At 46.7% G+C, this 17,795-nt stretch overlaps 1 protein-coding gene across 1 annotated transcript; it reads right to left on the bottom strand.

Annotated features, from left to right (window-relative positions):
* Positions 1-14,101: 14,101 nt before the first annotated feature.
* On the bottom strand, positions 14,102-17,556 carry Chp2 (calcineurin like EF-hand protein 2). Its single transcript, XM_004855955.3, has 7 exons — positions 17,271-17,556; positions 16,694-16,766; positions 16,501-16,581; positions 16,259-16,389; positions 16,049-16,110; positions 15,216-15,338; positions 14,102-15,007 (listed from the first exon to the last, which is right to left on the bottom strand). Exons 1-7 carry the CDS (start codon positions 17,335-17,337, stop codon positions 14,954-14,956), a joined length of 591 nt encoding a protein of 196 aa, XP_004856012.1. The 5' UTR covers positions 17,338-17,556; the 3' UTR covers positions 14,102-14,953.
* Between the last annotated feature and the right edge of the window lie 239 nt (positions 17,557-17,795).

Genomic DNA, 17,795 nt, shown 5'->3' on the forward strand with positions numbered 1-17,795 from the left:
GATATTGGACTTGTATCTCCTTAACGAAGATGTCAAATGAATCTCCTTGGAAAGAGGTTGTTGCCAGCGTAATATAAAGCTGTGTTTCCAAAGAAGGCTTTTTAATTCTAACATTAAGAAGACTCTTGGGCCTCTTTTAAAGTTGATTTAACTACTACACAGAAACAGAATTTGTTCCATATTGTTACTGAATTGAGGAAACTCTTGATTTTTTTTTTAATGAGAAGAACTAGAGGGCTGGGGATTTAGCTCAGTGGTTTCACTGCCTGCTGCGCAAGCGCAAGGACCCGAGTTCAATCCCCAGTACCAAAAAAAAAAAAAAAGAAGAAGAACTAGAAATAATTCATTATGTACATTCACTGATACCCTGGCTTTCACTGTGATTGCCACTTTTTTGGTGAGGACACACAGGATTTGATTAATTGGTCAATTTAATAGAAGTTGGTGTGTTTCTGAGCAGTGCTGGTGGTAGCTCTAGTTCATTTTGTTCCATGTTGAGTTGTGTTGGGGGTTTTTTGTTACATTTTCCAGCTGTAGAAGCTTGTCCATAAGACTTTCATCCACAAAATGGAGACTGCAGAATCCAGCACAAGAGGTAGCAGGAGTTAAGTCTAAGTTCTCTTCGATAACATGCTGCTTAGCTCGCCTAGGCATTCTGTGCCCAAGTACCGAGGTGAACTGAGTCAGGAATAGGGGTTGCCAAGAAATTTGTACATAAGGTTGAGCTACATGCTAGGAAAACGGACATTACGTACTTCTGCTTTGAGATTGGAGCCAGTGATTCTCAACACCTGGCTCTAAGAACATGAACTCAGGAGAGAAGAGGAAAACACAGAGACAACTCTTTAAGTCTTTTAACTCCTTAACCCCACCCCCACCGCAGTATTTCTGAGGCAATCTTCTGGTGTGATTCTGTTGTATAGCTAGTGTATATCCTATCCTAGGGTTTTCCCACTCAGGGCAAAATAGGGTGTCTAATCATGAGGAAGAAAAGATGCTAAATGGGTCTCAGACCTCTGTAGGGAAGCTTTGACTAACCCCCTTAAATTCTTTCCTGCTTGATTGAACTCTTGACTTTGGATAAGAAAACTATTCTGGTATTATTATGAATTCTTCCTAACTCTGTGGTTCATAAAATAAACTGCCTGATTCAGCCAGGATCTGATCATTTATTTTCACAGTGAAATTGTAGTCCCTTTGGAATAAACCCTTTGGATTCCAAGCTATTGTCTCTTCCTTTGGATTTAAAAGTTCAACTTTGGTACTCAAAACTGAGCAATGATACCTTTGTCCTATACTCATTGTTTCCCTCCTGAAGCAGCTCCTACAAGTGAGTCACTAAGTTCCCATTAGCAGCTGGGGAAACAAGAAATTAAGAACCAGGAATAAAAAATGTAGCAGTTAATGATATAAAAATAATACTCTCTTATACCTGTCACTCTAAAGCCACTAAGGCCTAAGAATGTGAGTACCTACAGTCTGATTTTCATTCTTAAAGTTACACTGGTGATCTTTAGAAGTCTCCTCACCTTGAAGAAGAATGTGTAGGAAGTTATTTGAACGAGAATGAATGATGAGTTGAAATATTGGTTCATCCATTTAGCATATAACTACTGAATATTTGATATATGTAAGGTACTACACATACATTGATAGGTAAAAAGGAAAGTTCTAGAGCCATGGTTCAATATTGGTAGCAAACAGATTGGTAATCAGGTATAGTATAACAAACATAAATAAAATAGATATCGAAACAGTCCTGAAATAGTATTTGTGTTAGACCTTACAAGAAGTAAAGTCACTGAAAGCCATTATAAAACGCTTTTGGAGATCATCTGGTAATGAGTTCAGTCTTGTGCCAGGCCCTGATGTGTATCAGTGCTACTGAAACAAAGGTGAAAGCAGATGCAAATACTGCAAATGCTAGGATCACAGTGGGGCCAGCCAGATTTGTTAACCTAGTTCCACTTTTATTGTAAAGGAACACGAGAAATCAATCCAGCAGCTGCTAGACGATGCCAAGAAGAATAACATAAGACTGATTGGAGTCAATGAAGAAAGAGGAGAGAGTGCAGATGACATTAAAAAACTGTTCACAGAAGTGATGGCAGAAAACTTCCCAAGGAGGGGGAAAGAACTTGACATACAGATAAGTGAGGCATATAGGACTCCAAATAGCCTTGATCAAAAAAGATCTACACATGGGCGTATAATAGTTAGGATTTCAGAAATCCAACAGAAGAACAAAATTCTACAAGCAATGAGAGAAAAGAAACAAATCACATACAAAGGAAAGCCCATCAGAATCACAGCAGACTTCTCAATGCAAACCCTCAAGGCAAGAAGAGCTTGGAGTGATGTATTTCAAGCCCTAAAGGAAAACAGCCTCCAACCCAGACTGATGTACCCTGAAAAACAATCTTTCAAAATTGATGGAGAAAAAAGATACTTTCATGATAAAGAGCACCTCAGGAACTTCATGAATATCAAACTGGCACTCCAAAAAGTTTTAGACAATACCCTAGGAAAAGACAATGAGGATCACAACCCCAGGAAACCCAGCAGAATGAATCCAATGGGCGTGACAAATTAAACGCAAAGGGGGAGAATCCAACAAAAAGAAAAAGTGATGACAAGGCTTTTAAAACTTTTAACTTCATCTCCCTAATGAGTGTATAATTCAATCTTGTTATTGTACTGATTAGTATTTTTCTGATTCTAGAGTTGCACACCTTTCCTTGTGCTATACTGGCTATTTATCATCTTCTTATGTCTACTTTTTAATTGGATTGTCTATTAATGAGCTCTAAGAATTCTTTATATATTCTGGTTATAGGTTATATGCATTGTAAATATGGTCTGTTTAAGGACTACTTTTCATTTTAATGATGTCATTTAAAGTTCTAAATTTTGATGGAATCTCATTTATCAAGTTTTTTCTTTTATACATCATGACTTTTGTATCCCAGGTAGTTCTTGCCTACCCTGAATTCATAAACATTTTCCCTTATAATTTCTTCTTAAAGGTTTATACTTTTAGGCTTTCATATTTAGGTTCATAGATCCCTTCAACTTATTTTCATGTATAGAAAAAAAGGGTTGAGGTTAATTTTTTATATACGGATACCAGGTGTTCTAGTGCCGTTTGCTGAAAACACTATCTCTTCCTTGGCTCTTGAATTGTGTTTATATTCTATAAAATGCTAATGTTAAATAATCTTTCAAAACTCAGTGGACCATATATGTGTGGTTCTATTTCCAGATTCTCTGTTTTATTCAAATGATCTATATGTCTTTCCTTATACCAACACTGCCTTGATTACTGTAGCTTTAGAGGAAGTCTTAAAATTAAGTACTAAACGTCTTCCAACACTGTTTTTGTTTTTGTTTTCATTTTTTAACTTTTCTAGGTCCTTTGTACTCCTACATAACTTTTAAATTTCAATATCCAATTCTTCATTTATAGCAAGTATACACAGACCTGAATTTTTATATATACCTTGTGTTTTCTAATCCTGCTAAATTCAAATACAAGTTCTAAGGGCTCCTAGAAATTTCTTAGTATTTTCTCTGTAGATGATCATTTCATCTACATATAAAGATTTTGCTTCTACCTTGCCAATCCTATCCTAATTGTGTCATTTTATTGACAGACTATTTTGGTGGTGCCTAGGTTTCAAAGTTTAATGAACAGATGAAGAGTAAGCATATCTGCCCTTGTTCCCCACCTTAGGGAGAAAGCATTGTATTTTCTCCATTCATATAAGGTGTTCTCGCTGGAAGTATGGAATACATGTCTTTAATCTGTTGAGAAGGTTCTGTTCTACTTCTATTCTCCTGATAGCTTTTACCATGAACAGCTGTAGAATTTAGTCCAATACTTTTTCTCCAACTAGTGACAGGATCATATGGCTTTTTTCTTTCCTCTGTTAAAATGATGACTTTTAGGGGTGGATCTTCCAATACTGAATCAACACTGCCATCCCTATAACAAAAACACTTTCTACATACTGCCAGATCTGACTTCTAATAGTTTGTTTTGTTAAACAAATTTCTATCTATGTTCATACTTTTTTCTTCTATTATCTTTGTCCAGTTTTAGGATTAGCACAATGTTGAGTTCCTAAAATGAGGGGAGAAGTGTTCCTTGTTTTTTCTGCTTTAATTGTTTGACATAATTCATCAGTTAAAATGTATATGAGCCTGCTGTTGTCATACAGGTAGGTTTTCAAGCTAGGATTATACTTTCTTCAATAGGTGCTATTCAAATTTGATATTTCCTCTAGAGTTAATATCATTAATTTGTCTTCCAAGGTACTTCTTAGAAGTTGTTAAATTTATTTCAAAAAAGACTTTTGCAATATGCTTTCTATATCCTTTTAAATTCTGTAAAATATGTGGTAATGTCTCCTAGATCTTGATATTGTAATTTTAAAAATGTATAATCGATATTGTGTAACAGGAAGAAAAGGTCTAAAGGAGCAGGGGAAGTGGGAGGGGTAGGGGAAAGGAAAAAAGGGAAAAGAAAAAATATGAGAAAAGGGAAAAAATGGAAACAAGGTCTTTGCAAATAGGGAAGGGTGGAGGGGGTGAAGGGAGGGCAGTGGAAGGGGAAAAAAATAAGAACCAAGATACTCATGTAATGGTACAAGATCCCAATGATGAATGTAACTGTATTTTATACCTAAAATGTACCAATAAACTTAATGGGAAAAAAAATTTAGTGAGATTCCCAAGTATAACCATAATCGGAGCCCTACTGCTGTGATTTGGATTGGAAATGTCCCCCGAAGGCCCATGTTTGGTTGTGAATCTGTGAGGCTGCTGTTGGGAAGCAGTGGAAGCTTTAAGAGGTGAGGCCTAAAGGGAAGAAGTTAGATTATTGGGGGTGTGCTCTTTCAGGGGATACTGGGGCCTAGGCCCTTCCTGTCTCTTTCTTCCTGGCTACCATAGGGTAAACAACCCTCCTCCACCATGTGCCAGCCCAGGCCCAAAAGAACAGACTAACAGATCATGGAGTGAAGCCTCTGAAGCTATAGTCAAAATAAACTTTTCCTCTTCATAAATTGATTAGATTGGGCATTTTGTTACAGTAACAGAAAGCTGACTAACACAAAGCCTGTCAGGGTACCTTTCAGCAGATATTAAAGTTAAGCTAGAACCTATGCTGTAGAGGCAAAAATTCCTATTTTGGGGCATTTTTATATAAATAATTTATTATACAAATTAGTATATAAGTTTTTAATTTCCAATTGGATCAAACTATGAAAATTTGTTTTAATTTAGTTACCTACCATATATAAACAATTTATTCATTGTGCATTTATATTAAAATAGTATAGTATACACGTGTATATAATTTATCTAATTATTTATTTTCCTTCCTTGTTTTTTGTTTTGTTTTGTTTTGTTGTTTTTGGTTTTTTTGGTACCAGGAATCAAACTCGGGACCTTGCACTTGCTCGGCAGGTGCAGCTCCACTGGGCTAAATCCCTGGCCCTGTTTTTCCCTCCTTGTATCTCGAGGTTTATTTCTTGCTCAGTAACTAATCAAGGGTACATGAGATTTAAAGTTCCTTTTAAAGGAACTTTATTTTTGGTGGGGGAGGGGACTTGTACTGACCTGTTTTTTCTTTTCTTTCTCTTTTTCTTTTCTCCTCCCCCTTCTTTCTTTTTTATAGGTTTCTGGCTGCCTGTAGCTGGGGAGCGGGAGGGTCGTCTTTGGCAATAAGGGGAAAAGGGAGGGTGTTCCGGGGCCCCAGGCCTCGGGCAGTTTGTCTCTCTCCCACGGCCCCACCACCACCTACCACAGGATAAGCAAGTCTTTGGCCCACTTTTTGAAAAGTAAAACCTTTAAGATGGCTTCTATTTCTAGGCAGCTAAAAAAAAATGACTTCCTCCCTCTCTGTTTACCTGGCAAGCCCGGGCAGTGCTGAGCACTCGCCCCGTGGTGACCAGCAGTCTCCACTCCAGTTCCAGGGTCCCCTACAGGACAGCAGCCTCCCCACCGAGGGTCCCAACAAACCTCATTTGGGTCAAGGGACAGGAAGGAAGGGAAAGAGGCAACACCGGGTCCCTGCCGCCCATGGCACCGCTTCCTGCACAGGCCACCATCTCCGGGGAAGAAGCAGCCTCAGTCAGGCTGGTGAGTGTAGGCAGCGCCTGCTGTCCTGCTCCCAGCTGGACCGCTAGAGTGGGAGTCTCTGCTCCCTGCCATGCCCGGCACTGGCCTGGTCTCTGCCCGACAGACAGCCCCTTGGAGGAGGCTCCCCTTCCTGCCTCTCGGTAACCAGCCACTCTGGCCAAGCAAAGCCTTCAGGATAGAATCAGTTCCAGCCAGTCGTGGTGGCACACACCCGTGACCCCAGCACTCCGGAAGCCTGCGGCCGAAGGATCATACGTGGGAGCCCAGCACCTTAGTAACTGAGCGAGAACCTGTCTCAAAATTTAAAAAATAAATAAAAATCTGGGGGTGTAGCTCAGTGCAAAGACCCTGGGTTCAATCCCCAGTACGGGGCAAGGGTAGTAGTAATTTGATTAATGGGTTGTTTGTTTTTGTTAAAGCTTTGCAGGTAACTTATTTTGCTATTCTGAGAGTTTGGGGAACAATAGAATTGCAAATAGTTCAACAAAGCACGAACAGGAAAGGTCTCAAACAATAAGTGAAAACTAATGATGAGGCAAGGTCAGGAAGCCGGTCCACACAAAGAGAATGCCAGAGTCCGCGAGAAACGTGCGGTACTGTAAGGCAGACACTGCGAGGTAACGCCCCGACTCCTGGTCCTTACAGAACAAGAAGAAAATGCGTGGGGAGGTCAATGGCGAAGCTGCGAAGAGCAGAGGAAATCTGGATCACAGAGCACGGGAAGCCAGAACAAGCCTAGACTTCACATTGCGCAAGTTATTTAAGAATTTAAAGTGAGGGGCCAGCCTCAAATTAGGCTTTTATTTTTGATTTACAATGTCACATCTTAGGACGTAACTTCCCCAAATGTTTCTCTTTATATTTATATACACTTTTACAGATGCATTCATGCTGCACATCTTGGTTTGGTTTCGTATTGTTTTGTTTTGTTTTTCAGTACTAGGGGTTGAACCTGGGGGTGCTCTACCCCCCACTACATCTCCATACCTTTTTAATTTAATTTAATTTAATTCTGCTTATTTATTCATTCATTCACTCACTTACTTGTGTGAGAGGGTTTAATTGCCCAGAGTGGCTTGAGCTTGCAAGTCTCCCCTTGAGTAGCCGGGATTACAGGTTTCACACTCCTCTTGTTTTTTAGTGACAATAAATACTGCTCTATAACACCTTTTTTATTTTTTTTTGGTACCAAGGATCGAACTCAGGACCTTTCACTTGCGAGGCAGGAGCGTTGTCACTGAGCTACATCCCTGGCCCATTTTAAATGGCTAAAAAACGTCTCATTTTATGAATTTACCACTTTGTTTTTAAAACAGTCCCATCATCTGGGCTTTACTTTGTTTCAATGTAGCTAAACTGCAACTACATTGCCAAAACTTCCCTCCCTATGGTCTGGGTGATACTGTCTACAAGAAAAATGTGTGCAAGATGTAGCAGGTGGGAGCAAAACAGTGGCCCTTTCTGCAAGCGAAAGTGCATGCATGGCATTCCCGCAGCTCACACAGTTGGCAGCTGTTTCCTGGTTCACCCGTGGGTGTGAGGCACCGCCCTGTCTTGCTCGGTTTTTGGCTGGCGCTGCCTGAGAAGAGCCCGGCTCCGCTGAGTAGCTGAGGCAGATCCTGAAGGGGAAACAGCTGGAATCTGCCAGTGGCCAGCATTCCTCCAAGCCCAGGACGAGTTCCTTCTTACAGGGAGTTCCCCGTAACAGCCCAGGGCCTGCCCCTCCCCTGTCTGCACAGTCAGCTGACTCCAGTTTTCACTTTGTTACAAACGTTACTTAAGTGAGCAATCTGGTAGGTCCACCGTTTTGTACATCCTTGTGGGGTTTGGGGGGTTTTTTTTTCCTTTTGAGACAGGGTCTCAAAGGCTAAGTAGTTCAGGTTGGCCTTGAACTCACTATATAGCCCAGACTGGCCTGTAACTCACAGTGACCCTCCTGTCTCAGCCTCCCAAGTTCTGGGATCACAGGTGTGTAATTAAGGCACGTGTACCTGGTCTTAATTTAGGATAAATTCCTAGAAAGGAGTGTCTGGGACAAATGGCATTCCCATTTTTAGGGTTTGGGGGGGGGGGTGTTTTTTTGTTTGGTACCAGGGATCTGACTCGAGTCCTTGAGCTTGCGCAGCAGGTGGCGAAACCACTGAGCTAAATCCCCGGCCCCTTTTGTTTTTTCTTTTTGGTACCCGGGATTGAACTCAGGACCTTGAGCTTTCGAGGCAGGCACTGGAACCCTGAGCTAAATCCCCAGCCCTTTTTTAGGGTTTTTATATATAAAACCAGGCTGATCTTCAGAAGAGTTGTGGTTTTGATTAAAACTTACTCAGCATTGAGATTGAACACTTTTATATGCTTTTGGGCATTTATATTCCTTTTAAGAAATTCTTGTTCATATGGCTGTCGTTTTTGAGTTATAAGAGCTATTTATATGTAAAAGACTGCAACCCCTTGTCTGATATGCATAATTCAAACATTCTCCAAATTGTCCTTTATCCTTTAAATTTTTATAAAGTTAATACTATGAATATTTTTCATGGTGATTCTCCTTAGAAAACCCTCTGTACCTCAAAATTGTATTAATATTCACTTATGCCCTTTTCTAAGCCATTAGTTATTTCATTTTACGAAGTAATAGTAGACATCAAAAACGTAAATATATGATGTGTATATATACTTATTATGTTTCTGACCCTCTGTTATGACATATTGAATTATCAGCAGCAGTATCCTATCAACTTTAATTATTTCAATTTCATGATAAATGTTAGCTGGTAAAGTAAGGCTTATTTTGCTATTTTTTTTGTAATGTCTACTTCCCTGTAAGATTATGCATCCTCACCTGGAGCTGCATGTGTTAGTCCATTTTATGGTACTATAATGAAATACCCGAGGCTGGACACTTTACAAAGAAAAGAAGTTTATTTAGCTCGCAGTGCTGGCATCAGCTCAGCTCAGACAAAAGCTTCATGGCTGGTGGCTCCCGGCAAGAGTGCACATGAGAAGAGATCACAGGGCCAGCCAGGAAACCAGGGCAGCCGCAGGGGAGCCAGGCATGTTCCTGTGTAATGCTCTTCTCCCACAGACTAGCCGGGGCCTGAGAGAACTACATCCGTTCCTTCCCAGGGCTGAGCTCTCGGGGACCTCATCACTCCCCAAGGCCCCAGCTCTTAGGAGCTGGGAGACACTCAGATCACCCCAAGCCATAACCACACAGGCAGTAGATTGATTCTTCCCTAGTCCTCCCATCCAGGGGTGGGGTCTCCATTCCTCTCCTCTGGGAGAGGAGCTCTACGGCTGCTTTGTTCCAATACAGGATGGAGGAAGGGACTTGTATCTGTCTGTAGGCCCTGGCTTTCAGAGTCTGGCTTCTTCTGCCTCCTGTCTCTCAGCCACTCTCTCTAGGAGGCCTGAGCTGCAGGTGTGAAGTCTCCAACCTCCCCAACTCGATGCTGGAGATCCTACCTAGCAGGGTTCCAGATGTGAATTCAGTCAAGCTGGACCCCCCAGCTGAGCCCAGCTGAATACCACAGTGACCTCAGTCAAAACACCAATGAGCCTCTCATGCCCATAACCAGCAGATACAATAACAGTGGTGTTGTTTGAAGCTGCTGCTCTCTACACAAGTCTCATACCAGATCCAAGCAGAAACTGAAGTGCATGTGTTGCCTGCAGCTCTTCTGCTCGTTCCGTCTCCCATGAGGATGGCACGGCCCTGGTGAGGCTGCCCTGAGACCTGAAGACCCAGGAGCAGTGCCACGGTGCCCACATACATCACCACGGGACCCAGACAAGAAGTAAACTCTCACTGTTGTAAGCCCTCAAGATTTTGGGTTGTTCTCGACCACATCCGCTCTGAATCATACACTACATGGCTACTATTTCTCTCCCCTTTTATCACTGTTGGGAAAGCCCATTTCTCCTGATAAAGACTGAAGAAAACCACAGGTACTCATTTTCCAAGCCTCCCTTACAGCAGCCTCCCTTACAGCTACAGGTGTTCAACTTGTGTCCGGAGCAATGACAGATACTCCTTACCTATACCCTCTTGGTATACATCCAGGAAAAAGATTTTCCTCCATTACCAAAATAGAAGCGTAGCCTGGTGGCACAGGCCTGCAATCCCAGCACTCTGGGAAGCTGAAGCAGGAGGATTACAAGCTCAAACCCAGTTACTTATCAAGATCCTGTCTCAAAAGTTAAAAATTAAAAGTGGGCTGATGATGTAGCTCAGTGCAAAGCCCCTACATTCAATGCCCAGTACAAGAAGAGATCAAAATAGAGGGACATGAAGGGAATTCTCTTTAACTGCCCTCAGTCACTCACTTAGGTGCATTTTATATTGCTCCTTCAAAGATGTGATGGCTAGAGCTTCAGAAGCCATCTTGTGACCATGAGGAAATAAAGAGTCCAAAGCCAACAGACTAAGGAAGGGGAGGATTAAATAATCCAGATCCTTAAAAGTATTTTTGATTGCCTAACAGGTGCAATCCCCTGGGTTCATTCCCCACTCAACAACTTTAGAACTGAGACCGTCAGAGACAGCGTACAGTGTGAGATCATTGTCCTAATTGTTTGCACCACTGTTCATTGGTAATTCTGTCATTTGTGGGCAAAAAATGTTAACCAACAAGTATCCAGTTATCTGTTGATATTGCCTGACCAGCATGGCCAGGTATCAACATTCTGATGTCGCGTAGAGAATCAGCACAAGCCACACACATGCCTTGCACTTGGTTCAGGCAGGATTGACCGCAACTTCCAGTTCTCAGGAAAGCATGTGACAGGTAGGGGCAATCAGAGTGTGACCCTTACCTGGCTTCAGCGGCAGACCAGTAGTTCTGGGGCTTTTGACAGAAGTGGTGGAAAAGAAAGGTACTGTACTGTCTGTTCACTGGGATTTCTGCTCCAAAATGAAACAGACACCGAGGATGGCAGAGCTGAGAAAGGAAAAGATGAATTTCTGATGATGTCATTGAACCTTTGGGACCCCTTTCCCTGGTCGACCTTTGAACTTTTATTTCAGTTATACAAACCAATAAAATTCTGTTATTTCATAAACCAGTTAACAACTGCTAAATCCCAACGATACAGGCCAGAGTCCAGGCTTACAGACGTGGCCAAAGGCCTCGGCTGAGATAAAAGTGGGTTGGAGGAAAAGGCAACTCCAGCAGCTCTGCAGGGTAGTGCTGTTCTCTGACTCTTTCCCACACAGAAGCAGCTAAGGCACTCGAGGATAAAGGTAACTTCCCAAGGTTGTACAGCAGGTAATTAAAAGGTCCCAGGGGCCAGGGATTTAGCTCAGTGGATCCGGTGCCTGCCTCACAAGCGCAAGGTCCTGAGTTTGATCCCTGGTACAAAAAAAAGGGGGGGGGGGACCCATATCCCAAACCCAGGTCTAACCCAGGGCTCCAGAACTCATTTACACTAAACCACACTGACTTTCAGGGCAAATCTTCACCAGGAATCAAACCTGCACACTGCCTCTTAAACATCACGAGGGTTTTATTGGTGTCGAATGAGTGGGAGTGACAGTAACACAGAGCTACTTCTGTTTGAGTGGCAAGGTCAAAAGTCTGAACTATTGTCCCGACCAGCTATATGTACATCATAGGACCACGGATTGAACCCAGGTCTTTGCACTGAGCCACATCTCCAGCCCTTTTTTCCTTCTTTGACACAAGGTCTCACTGAGTCACTAAGTTCCCCAGGCTGAATTCAAACTTATGATCCTCCTGCCTCAGCCTCCCGAAGTGCTGAGATTACAGAGGTACACCTCCATGCCTAGCTTCCCATATATAAATTTTTAGCCAGAGATGGCAACACAACCCTATAATCCCAGCATTTGGAAGGCTGAGGCAGGAGGATCGCCATGAATTCGAGGCCAGCCTGGGCTACACAGTGGGTACAAGACAAACCTGAACTATATAACAAGACTCTGTCTCAAAAAAATATATAAAATTTAAATGAGTCAATTTACAAACAAATACAGAATGAACACCCCCTAATCTGAAAATCTAGAATTCAAAAGGCTCCAAAATCTGAAACTTCTGAGCACCAATATGACAGCACAAGTGGAAACCTGCACACCTAACATCATGCAATGCGTCAAAGTCAAACTCTGGGTGCACTCAAAAAGCTGAACAGCCAGGTGTGGTAGCCCACACCTGTAATCCCGGGTAAGGCAAGAGAATCGGGAGTTTGAAGCTAGCCTGGGTAACGATACCTTGTCTCAAAATAAAATCATAAAAGGGGCTAGGGGTATAGTTCAGAGCTTCCTGCATTCAATTCCAAGTACTAGCAGAAAAAAGTATAAAATTATCTTCAGGCTTTATGTAAAAAGTGTATGAGAAACATCAATGAATCTCATGTTTCGATGTGGACCACATCCCCAAGATATCTCTTTACACATATGCAAATATCCCAAACTTTCAAAAACTCCAAAACACGTTTGGCCCCAGGCGTTTCGGACAAGGGACATGCAGGCTGTCATCAGTGAGTACAGGTGGAGAGTAATATACGGCATCAATAACAAAGGTGAGAAATCAGTGAAAAGTGTCAACTGCCACCCACAGAACAGGGGTCGCCACTGGTATCACCAACTCTCCCCCTCCCCAAAAAATCCATGAGCGCTTTACTCAGAGTTGACGGGGAGAGAACGGAGGAGCTCGGCAGCTCTGGCCACAGCAGCCAGACTGACCCCTCCCCTGCACAACAAAGGTCTCCCAAGTCCTGAGCTCAGGCAGCACCAGGGACTTCTGTGCTAAGGGGTGTGGGGAAGTATGCTCCCCACCCACCAGGGCAGCAAGTGGAGTCTCGGAGACCCCACTAGACCCTCCAGTATCTTCCTGGATCAGGAGCACTAGCTCCCCAGAGCAGGTACAGCATGAGGAAAGGGGGAGGCTTTCCTGGGGAACCATGGGAGGGGGGTCATGCTCTGTGCTGCGGGTGCTGGAGACCCGTTGGGGATAGAGGTCCCCTGCAGCCCAGCCAGAAGCCTTCAGCCAGTGTTTCTAAAAGTTGAACCTCGGACCTCTAGCTCAAAAATCATTTATGAAAGCTATAGACTTCCCTGGAGATGGGAACTCTCAAATGGGGCTAGAAGGTCTGAACTTTTCAATCAGAGGAAATTTACCACCAGGAAATTTTGAGTAACTCTGATGGAAAAAAGACCAGAAATAAAGCTAGCTCTCTCTTTCTCTCTCTTTCTTCCTTCTTTCTCTCTCCCTCCCCTCCCTCTTTCCTTCCCTCCTCTACATCTCTTTTTAGACAAACCTTTTCTCACAGTGCCTGGAAAATCAGCCACTCACTGAGTTATAATCCCCATCCACCCTCTTTAATTGGGGTCAAAGACTAAATACTCCTCGATCTGAAAGGCCTTGTTCACGTGACAATCCTCTGACAAAAATCTCAAAATGTGCTAAGGAATCAAATATTCCCCCTTACCACACCCTCTCCCCCAGCTATGGGACTCATCTGTCTGACTCCAACCTGCCATGCACATGCACAGGCTGAGCATATGCCTATGCCAGCCAGAGACCACAGGCAGAGACCACAGGCAGGAGTGAGGAAGCCATGGGCACGCAGATCAGTGGTAACACGGAGCAGGTGGTATGATAATAAAGGCTTAACAATGGGCTCTCCTGGGGAAACAGCCCTGGCCTGTCACACCTGCCAGCGTCCATCAGGTAAAGATATTCCTAGTGCTGCCAACTTCAAGCCACCAGCATAACAGCTGAGATGTGAGCATAGCTGGTTCTCATGTGTTGACACAGACAGCACCAGCCCATCCTCGGGAGGGACACAGACAGCATCTCCCGCAAAGACAGCCAGAGCACCTTGCCACCAATATAGATTCTCACGGTTCCATGTGACTCCGGCACAATTCTGTGGCACACTGTATCAGCGTTTGAAACTCTTCCTGTTAACACAATGGGGTTATTCTCAAACATCACACTCTTAGGAAGGTATGTACTGTTTATTGTTTTTACATCATCTGCCTCATCACCAACCCCCACCACTTATCATGGCTCCATGGAATCAGTGAGAAATCATTTAAGAGCCCAGATTTCAATGGTCCTCCCTGTGGTCAACCAAACAATAATGGAGATCTCTTGTTTTTCCTGAGAAAAAAACAACACATAGACACACGTACAAAGCCCCTCTTCTCCTGATAACTTCCATTTTCCTTTAAGCAACCTCCGCACCCCATCCGGAATCCCCAGACCTTTTTCCTAGGAACTAGTACAAGCCATAGGGCTGCCCAATTAGAGCATTCCGTTCCCCAGGAGACGGGAACAAGATCCCAGTTGGGAAATAACACTCCCTGCTTGGAATCACTGCAATAAGGAAATCCCTTCCTGTTGGCTTACCAGGCAGAAAGATGGGAGCCTGGAGCTACTGGTGCTCCTGTCTGCCATGAGGAAGAGCCCTCCCTCCTGAGAATGAGGCCAACACAGAAGAAAACTAAGCTGGGAGATGCAGCTGAGGAAACGGAGTCCTGATAACAACATTTGTGCCTGAAGACAGATACTTCCAGACTTTTTAATTATGTGAACCATTAAAATCCCTTTTCTAATTTAAATCACTTTGAGTTGACTTTCAGTCACTTGTAACCAGAAGATTGACGGCTGATTCAGAGATCTGAGATCAAATGAGCTAAACTTTAGTACACACCCTTTCTACTTTGTCTTCTTGGCCATAAGTAGAGTTTGGTTTAGAAGAATACAGTGAAAGAGGGTCCTGCCTCCATGGGTGCTAAGGATGATCCAAGCAGACGCTGGCTGGCATGACCTAGCCAAAGGCACAAAGAGCGTCACTTCAGGATCCTGATGCTCATTTTCTGCTCGACGTTCATCTTCTCTAAGGACTGGGAAGAGATGGGCGTGGTCAACTAAGGAGGCCCCAATTCCAGTCCTCCAAGCTTCCAACCTCCTCCCCCAGGTTCTACCCATTCCCCAGGCCTGCCACTCCCCAGGGCCCCTAGTTCCCTACCCTCCCTCTGAACTTCATTTCCTTTGTCCGAGCATCTGGGCGACTCCAGATCTCAACCCCCCAGTCCCCGAGGGCATCCTGACCTTGGTGAACTCCAAGAAGGATACGGCCCCATCTCCGTCTTCGTCAGCCTCCTGCACTGTACGGTCTGCAATGCTCTCCAGCTGCTCTTCAGTTACCTGGACCCCAACCATCAGACGGAGAACCTGGGGGGTGAGAGAAGAGGCAGCCCTCAAAAAGTGCCACTAGCCTCCGCTCCTCCAAACTCACTGCATAAATTACTACCAAGTTCCTAATCCAACTCTCCCACTCTTCACCCCATCCCAATAGCCCCATGACCAGATCCCCTAATTCCCCCAGTGAAGCACTTCACCATCCAGTCTCCCATCCAACTTTCACTGTCTCACACTCAACTCAACAGGATGCCCAAACTCTTGTCCCCGCCACACAAACCAGCCTCCATCCACCCCCCACGCCATTCCCCACCTCTGCCTGTTTCCAGTCCCTTCCCCACCTCCTGACATCTACCCCAGGATTCCCCATCTGGACACTACTGACATAGCTCCTTGTTGTAGGAGGCCGTCCTGTGTACGGTACAGTAGAGAGCAGTATTCTGACCTCTACCCGACTGACACCAGTAGCACGCTTTCCCACTGTGACAACCGAGTGGGTCCCCAGATATGGCCAAGTGTTCGCGCAGAGGGGCAAAATTTCCCCCAGTAGAGAATCACTGGCCTATTCCTAACCTCATACAATTGCTCCCTACCCCATCTTCCAACTCAGACTCCGGCCCCACCCACTCTCCCACTCCCACCCAATACCCCAATGGGCTGCACATCCATCCTCGAATCTTCCCTCCCCACACCCTAGGCCACTCCGTTCACACAGCTCATCCCCTGCGCTTGCTTCTTCCAACCTGTAACATCTCGTGCCTGGAGATCTTTCCATCCCGATCCAGGTCGTAGAGCTGAAACGCAACTAGGCAGAGTGGACGGGAAAAAAGGTGAGTCTTCCGTGTTCCCACCCGTCCCATAGGAAGGTCGCCACGGAGGAGCGGAAGGCACCCCAGCCTCACGAAGGGAGTGGGGCTTCCGGGCCTGACTTGGGCCGTTCCCCACACACTCACAGCGAAGTTTGTTCATTCTGCTGTTGAGGGGCTCCGGTTGCTTGGGGTCTCGCATTGCTGGGTCCTCCTCCTCCACAGGTCGAAAATGAGCCAGGATTCTGACGAACCCCGAGAAGTCCACTCGCTGATTCCTGGAGGGGAAAGGGGCAGGAGTGACCGTGACGGCTCTCGGCCTCAGCCTGAACCTCTCGGGCCACCCGTGCACTCGGGGTTTTCCCCCTGCACCCCCACAGCGGCCTCACCCGTCCGGGAAGAAGCTGTCTATGATCCGGTCTCCCAGGGGGTTCACGGCCAGCGCCCCAATCTGCTGGAGATCCGTGCGGCTGTAACATCGAAGTTCAAAGGGGTGGGACAGAGGCCGCGGATGGAGGCGACTGAGGGGAAATGGGGTCCGCGAGGCAGAGGCAGAGGCAGGAGGTCGCGGGCTCCCCTCACCTCAGGTAGCCCTTGTTGTTCCCGTCCAGCGCCCGGAACCGGTGGTGGAGGCGGAGCAGGCTGGCCTGCGAGACTGCGGGCGTGGGGAGCGAAGGGGGGGCGGCTGAGGACACCAGGGCCCCTTGGACGCGCCCGAGCAGCGTCCCAGCGCCGAGGGCCCCGCCTGGGTGCAGCCCTCCGCCGAGCCCTGCCAGGCCCGCGCTAAACCTCCGGCCCAGCGCCCGGAGGCGCTCGGGAGCCCCGCTCGCGGGGCGGGGGGCGGGGTCTTCACCACCCAGGCCGGGCGGGGCCGGCGCCGCTAGGGGGAGCCGGGCCAGGCCGGAGACGCGCGCCCACTTCAGGCCCCGAAGGCTCCCGAAACCTTGGGGCCAAAGTCGGCGCCCTCCGTGCGCGGCCAGCCCTGCCTTCGGCCCCGAGCCCGGCTGGGGGCCACCGGGTGCCTGCACGAGCCTGGCCCCGGGCCCGCGAACCTGGACGCCAGAACCGCTGGGTGAGCGCTCCTGGCCCCGCGACCCCCACCCCGGGGACTCGCGCTCGGGGTCCGTCCCCCGCGAGCCCGCCCGCCCCGCGCACTCACAGCCGGTCTCTCGCCGAATGCCGTCCGCGTCGGGGATGACCGCGGCGTGCGAGCTGCGCGCGCCCATGGCCGGCCGCGGGCTGCGGGCCCAGGCGTCCTCTGCAGCCCGAGGCGCGGCCGCCCGGTGCCCCGGGGCGAAGGCCACGGGCCTGGCGGGCAGCCAAGCTCCGGACCGCCCGCGTTCCTCGCCTCCCACCTGCGACCGCGCGCGAACTGGAAACAAGGCCAGGCCGGGGCAGCGGGTCAGAGGGGAGGGCGAACGACCGCTCTCTCCAGCCGAGACCGCGAGGTCGCTCAGGGAGTGGCTGGGTGGGGCCGGCGCTCCGCCCACCTGACGCCTCCGGGCCTCGGTCTCACGGTCCTTGCGGACGGACGGACGGACGGACGGGCGGACGGACGGACGGGCGGACGGACGTCCACCCTCCTCCTCCAGGGCCCGGCTTGGCCAGTCCCTCTGGCATCGACCCGCAATGAGAGTCTGAGTCCGGCTGGGAAGAGGATGGACGGACTCGCCCCCAGCTTGGA

This window comes from Heterocephalus glaber, unplaced genomic scaffold, assembly GCF_053883595.1.
Source record: "Heterocephalus glaber isolate CG9 unplaced genomic scaffold, H.glaber_assembly_v1.0 deba00000943, whole genome shotgun sequence".
NCBI classification, from domain to species: domain Eukaryota; kingdom Metazoa; phylum Chordata; class Mammalia; order Rodentia; family Bathyergidae; genus Heterocephalus; species Heterocephalus glaber.